This window comes from Lepeophtheirus salmonis, chromosome 2 (assembly GCF_016086655.4).
Source record: "Lepeophtheirus salmonis chromosome 2, UVic_Lsal_1.4, whole genome shotgun sequence".
Lineage (NCBI taxonomy): Eukaryota > Metazoa > Arthropoda > Copepoda > Siphonostomatoida > Caligidae > Lepeophtheirus > Lepeophtheirus salmonis.
The window spans coordinates 8,428,537-8,433,672 of record NC_052132.2 but is presented as its reverse complement, the minus strand read 5'-3'; the positions used below and the strand labels follow the sequence as shown (position 1 = coordinate 8,433,672).

The window sequence follows — 5,136 nt, the reverse complement described above, 5'->3', positions numbered from 1 at the left end:
ACTACAATAAAGAGTGATATCTTTATTGTCATATTTTTAACCTACAATGGGAGAACCAAAATTCAGGTCTTCGGACACCTTTCGGCTAAAACCCACATTTGACTATTTTTATTTAAGCTATAGAATGCGAAAATTATCTTTAACATTTTCAGTTGCTGTAAATATTGCCTTTAAATCACGTTTTTAGAGTATAATTTCGATACAGAGCTGTTATTTGAAATGAAATAACTATATAGATCAAAATTAAAAGTAATGAATAGATAAGAAATATTCAAGCATTTGAAAGATAAAACATTTATTTAGTTATCTTGAATACAGTTCGGTACAAAATTGGTTTAATTATACAAAAAGGAAGGGTTTTATTTGGAAGCTAATATTTTTTTCAACTGTTTTATTTTTTATCTAAAACTAAAGAATAAACCTTATATTACAACTTAAAAAGATTTGCCGTAAAAAAAGTTCGATTTTAATTGATTTTTTTCAGTTTCACTTTTAATTTTCTTATAGAATATTTAATAAATATGCACCGTGAGGTTAAGTGAAAATGTTTTGAAACTAAAAATAATTAAGTCGATTGTTTCACTAATTGTAAGAAGTAATTAATATTCTAGAGCAGTAAAATTATAGAAAATAAATACAAATAAGTCGATTAGATTACTTACCTCTAATCAATATATACTATTCAAATACATTGAACCATATTTAAATTCGGCTTAATCTTCTTGCTTCTAAAATGTTAATTACTTATGGATATGAATTAATATCTATACCAAAGTCCTATGTAATACCTTTTTTGAGTTCATGATACGTCGAGTTAGCTCCTTTAAATCATACAAGAGTCAACTTATGAAAACCTGCTGAAATGCCATTACCCTACATAATTTTCATTTAAAAAAGTAACTCTAATCATAGATAGAGGTGTATAAAACTCAAATCTCTCTCTGTAAATAGGAAGAACATATTGTCCAGAATTAATCCGATATCGATCCTCAATTTCACTCCGAATCCAACAAAGCGGGTTGTTCTAGTTAGTGATCTGTGCAGGATTTCTATTTTCCATTGCTGTTGTCATTATTATTTAATTCTTGACGATAGGATATCCAAGAATAAAGTCATAACTAGTGCGTGTGCACATAAAAGACTGAGAGTAACAATGATGATTTGTTCGAGAGTTATAATATTAAGTATAGCATTGTTGGACTCGGAGTAATTCCAGCTGATATGACCTTGCTATATACGGAGTGGGATTTGTGTGTTTTTTTTTTTACTTCCTCTCACGACCGCTAGCAGCTAATCTAGTAAAACATCATGTAAGCTAAGCTGCTCTCCTCACAAATATTCTTTGAATTGTCCAGGTTACCTAGTTCATTGTATGTTTCTTATATGTTTATATACAGGTGGAGCATTTATGAAGCAACATTAGTGATGTATATTGTGTGTTTTTTTAGCTCCTCCATTTTCTTTTAAATTCGTAATCTGAAGAAATAATTTTCTTTTCCTCAGCTGTTATCATTATTATTTAACATTTGAGTAGTAAACTTCCTTTCCTGCTACATTCAATTATATTCTAAGCCTTATTAAACTTTCGTGTGTACCTAGAAAAGACGTAGAATCACCTTGAGCATTTGTTGCGGAGTTAAATATGTAAGTCCTTTTTTGGACTCGGAGTAGAATTGAGGATCGACATGGGAGTAATTTTTTCCAAAGTTCTTGATTGTTTGTTGCTTTTCTCCTCCAAAGCCACAGCTGATTGTAGCTGATCTAATGAAATACCAGGACAGCTAAGCTGCTCTCCTCCAAAACATTCTTCAAATTGTACGGGTTACCCTGTTATTTTTCCATTTTTTCTTTTTTAACATGTTGAAACTACACAAAAAATTTCATGAAGGTAGATATCAATTGAACATCACCGAGTTTACAATAATTATTTTGAACAGAAGGTACTCAATAATATAAAAAAAGTCATACAAAATATCTACATTATTCACGAGCTAACAAGACACAAGAGATCATAAGACAGTTCATAGAAAACAATATTTGATTAAGATATGGAAAACAATGCACACGCTTAAAATATAATCTATTATTCGTATGCAAATTTAATCACTAAATAATCTAAGATGTAAATAACTCAATATGTGTTGTATACAACTGGTTCAATCTTTTACGTATGAGAATTTGTCAAAAGAAAGTTTTTAACTATAGGTTTTTAGGAATGATGCACCGTGGCTTTACTTCTTTCCTTCTTGAAAGGAAACAGTGGGAAGGCTTTTACGAGGAGGCATAGGAGAATTTCCTCGACTTTGACATTCTTGAAAGGAAAGTCCTAACCTTCTTTTATTATATCTATGAATAAAACGCAAGGATTCTTTTGTCATCAAAGGAGAGTCCTGAATGGATTTTTTGCGTAAGATTTCTGAAATAGATGGATGTTTTGATGCTCTATAAAGGTCCTCCGTCTCCATTGTGACTGTATCACTTACATTTGAAATAGAGGATCGGGGTTGATTATTAGAGTCTGAAGAAACTAAGGAGTCCTCAGTTCCACGTCGCTCAGAGAAAATAGAGCGTAAAAGAATATCCGCATCATTTTCTAATGACTCATGTCGATAATTAGACCTTTCTGTCAAATAAATGTCGTGATTATCTTCTTCTTGTACTGCACGAAAGTTGGCTGTAACCTAAGGAGAAACAGAGAGAAAAAGACAAAACAAAATGAATAATTAATTATTTGAATCATAAAAATAAACGATTTTTGCTAAATTACTTGATCAATATACTCAGGGTTAAGGGTTTCATATATCCTATTTATATCATCTTGAATACGCTTTTTATCTTCCGAATTTAGGCTCGGAGGTTCTTTACATTCTCCTTCGGTGTTATTCCGTTCCTTTTTATACCGAGTTGCTCCAACCACCGTGGCTATTACGATCAGTACAAGGAATACGGAGGAAATTGAAAATAGAACAATTAAAAATATGATAATTGATCTTTGATTGATTTCCGTTCCTCCAAAAGGGATCACAGTGCAGTTTAGACTTGGATATGTGGTTAAGAAGTTATCAATCTGAAGAAGAAGAAATACCAATAATCATGTATCAATGCTTTTCAAACAAAAATATACATAGGAAAAGCAACATTAATCAAATGTAATACTGTATGATTTGATATTAGTAATTATGTATTATATTATATTTTTAGCAAAATATTGGATTCAAATATAAATTCCAATAATCAAAATATTATATTTTATCTACCTAGTAGATATAGACTGTTATAGACTCTATATTTTGTTCAAGTGAGGAATGTAAGACAAATATTCAAAAAATTTCACAATAAGTCCAAAGTATGCAAATTTACATTGAGCTTACTGGACAAAAATAAAGAAATTAAACTATATAAGTAACAATTTGATGATAATTATTATTAGTTAATAACATACCTCTTCTCTACTGAATCTTTCGTGAAACTCTCTTCTATAAATCGTTAATAAATGTTCAAGCACGCTATCTGACATTCTCCCAACTGCATTCTCATGTTGTTTTTTAGAAAGAGTAGAATGATGATTATATTAATGTATAAGCATATGTCCTACTCCAAAAGCGCGTAACTCCATAGTACAAAAAAAAAGTCATTCTAACTTCATAAGAACACACGATAAATTGCCTGGAAGAGTGAGTGATTGTGTCTGTGTACATAGGGAAGTCCGCGCTCAGCGCCACCAAGAGCTCCTTAGTACTTATTATGAATTATTATAATATTGATAAGTAACAAAGCTCCTCCTTTTACAAAACTTACTACTTATTAGTGTTGGCTTCGATTATTACTCAAACTCGAAAAAAACTCGAATTTTCTGAAGTGACTCCAACTAAACCCGTGATATTATTTGAGAAACTGCACTAAACTTACATTATAAAATATTCGTGTAGTACAGAGTGGGGACCCAAAAATTAGAGCAGCCGTGATTTTTATGGAATCAAGAAAAGACAACTAAAAACTAACTTTTTATTTGTTTAAATACTATATTTAGCTATCTCCTTTAGTCAATATGTGATCCATTCACAGACAATTACAGCCTGAATACGATTGCAACCAGATTAATAGCATCGTTAGGAAGTTGGCTGGAGGGGATGTAACTCCCCAAATGAAGGAATTTTTGCTTCTAATTAAGAAATGTAATATTTCAATTTTTTTTCCAAAAAATTTCATTTTCTGTGAATAACTGTAAATTTTTGTAATTTTTTTTCGAAAATATTTAATATTTGAATTTTTTTCTACAAAGCTGTGGATTTTTGAAAAAATTTAAAACTTGTAATTTGATTTTTGAATTTTTTTCCAAGAAATTTTAATTTTTGTTTTTTTATGAAAAAAATTATAAAAACCAACCCTCCTCCCAAATATATTCCTGCGGACGCCCCTCCACACTTTCATGATGACAGCTCGGTACAAATCCAAATTTGGATGAGAGGTGTGGTAGACATTTTTCTCCAAGACACTCCGAACCCCAAAGTCCAGGGGGTTGAGGTTAGGACTGGTGGAGGAGAGAAGTCAGCCATATTGTTGCTGCAAAAGTTTGGATTCTTGTTAGTTGTATGGGGCTGTAATTGACTTCTTCATGTTGTAGGCAGTCCGGATGGAGATGCCAGGGGTTTTTTACTGCCTTCTCGTCATTGGTACCGGCGTGTAGGAGTTTGCACACAATTTTTTTATTGTTGCTCTAATAATTTAACATTTAGAGACATGGTATATTAATTAAACCTGTTTAGTCATGTCCCCACTCCGGAGTTGAATCTCATCTACAGTTGTTATACATTTTTATTGAGCAGTCTCATGACATATTCTTGGAAGCATATGTTTATTTATTCTGGTGCCTAGTTTTTCGGTTTTGTGTATTTAGAAAAAATAATAATAATAATAATATCATCCTCATTTATAGCATTCATCAAGTTGTTGCCGCCTTCATTATTTAATCACACCCTTTCATATAAAAAGAAACAGGGGGGAAAGGCCCAAAATCTGTTGATGGTTAGAGATTTCGGGGCACATTCTTCTCAACTATTTAATTATTATTCTATAATTCAGGAAAACCGTTCTCAGCTTATCAAAACGACATTGTAATTATTCATTCAATCAACT

General features: G+C 31.4%; 1 protein-coding gene across 2 annotated transcripts; it reads right to left on the bottom strand.

Moving 5' to 3' along the window:
- Window positions 1-278: 278 nt before the first annotated feature.
- On the bottom strand, window positions 279-3,690 carry LOC121132514 (uncharacterized). 2 transcript variants are annotated; one of them, XM_071894188.1, is made up of 4 exons: window positions 3,443-3,620; window positions 2,768-3,067; window positions 2,484-2,681; window positions 279-2,416 (listed from the first exon to the last, which is right to left on the bottom strand). In XM_071894188.1, the coding sequence occupies exons 1-4, from the start codon at window positions 3,515-3,517 to the stop codon at window positions 2,378-2,380; spliced, it is 612 nt and encodes a 203-aa protein (XP_071750289.1). In that variant the 5' UTR covers window positions 3,518-3,620; the 3' UTR covers window positions 279-2,377. The 2 variants fall into 2 exon arrangements, with proteins under 2 accessions (XP_071750289.1, XP_040583866.1); XM_040727932.2 differs by having other exon boundaries at window positions 279-2,681; window positions 3,443-3,690.
- Window positions 3,691-5,136: the final 1,446 nt, after the last annotated feature.

What these genes read in the sequence shown, in the direction of transcription:
- LOC121132514 (XM_040727932.2), bottom strand. Translation starts at nt 3,517, where the DNA reads ATGTCAGATAGCGTGCTTGAACATTTATTAACGATTTATAGAAGAGAG. An exon ending in AAAGATTCAGTAGAGAAGAG is followed by an intron (nt 3,068 to 3,442) that starts GTATGTTATTAA and finishes CTTCTTCTTCAG; the next exon opens with ATTGATAACTTCTTAACCAC. An exon ending in ACCCTGAGTATATTGATCAA is followed by an intron (nt 2,682 to 2,767) that starts GTAATTTAGCAA and finishes GTTTCTCCTTAG; the next exon opens with GTTACAGCCAACTTTCGTGC.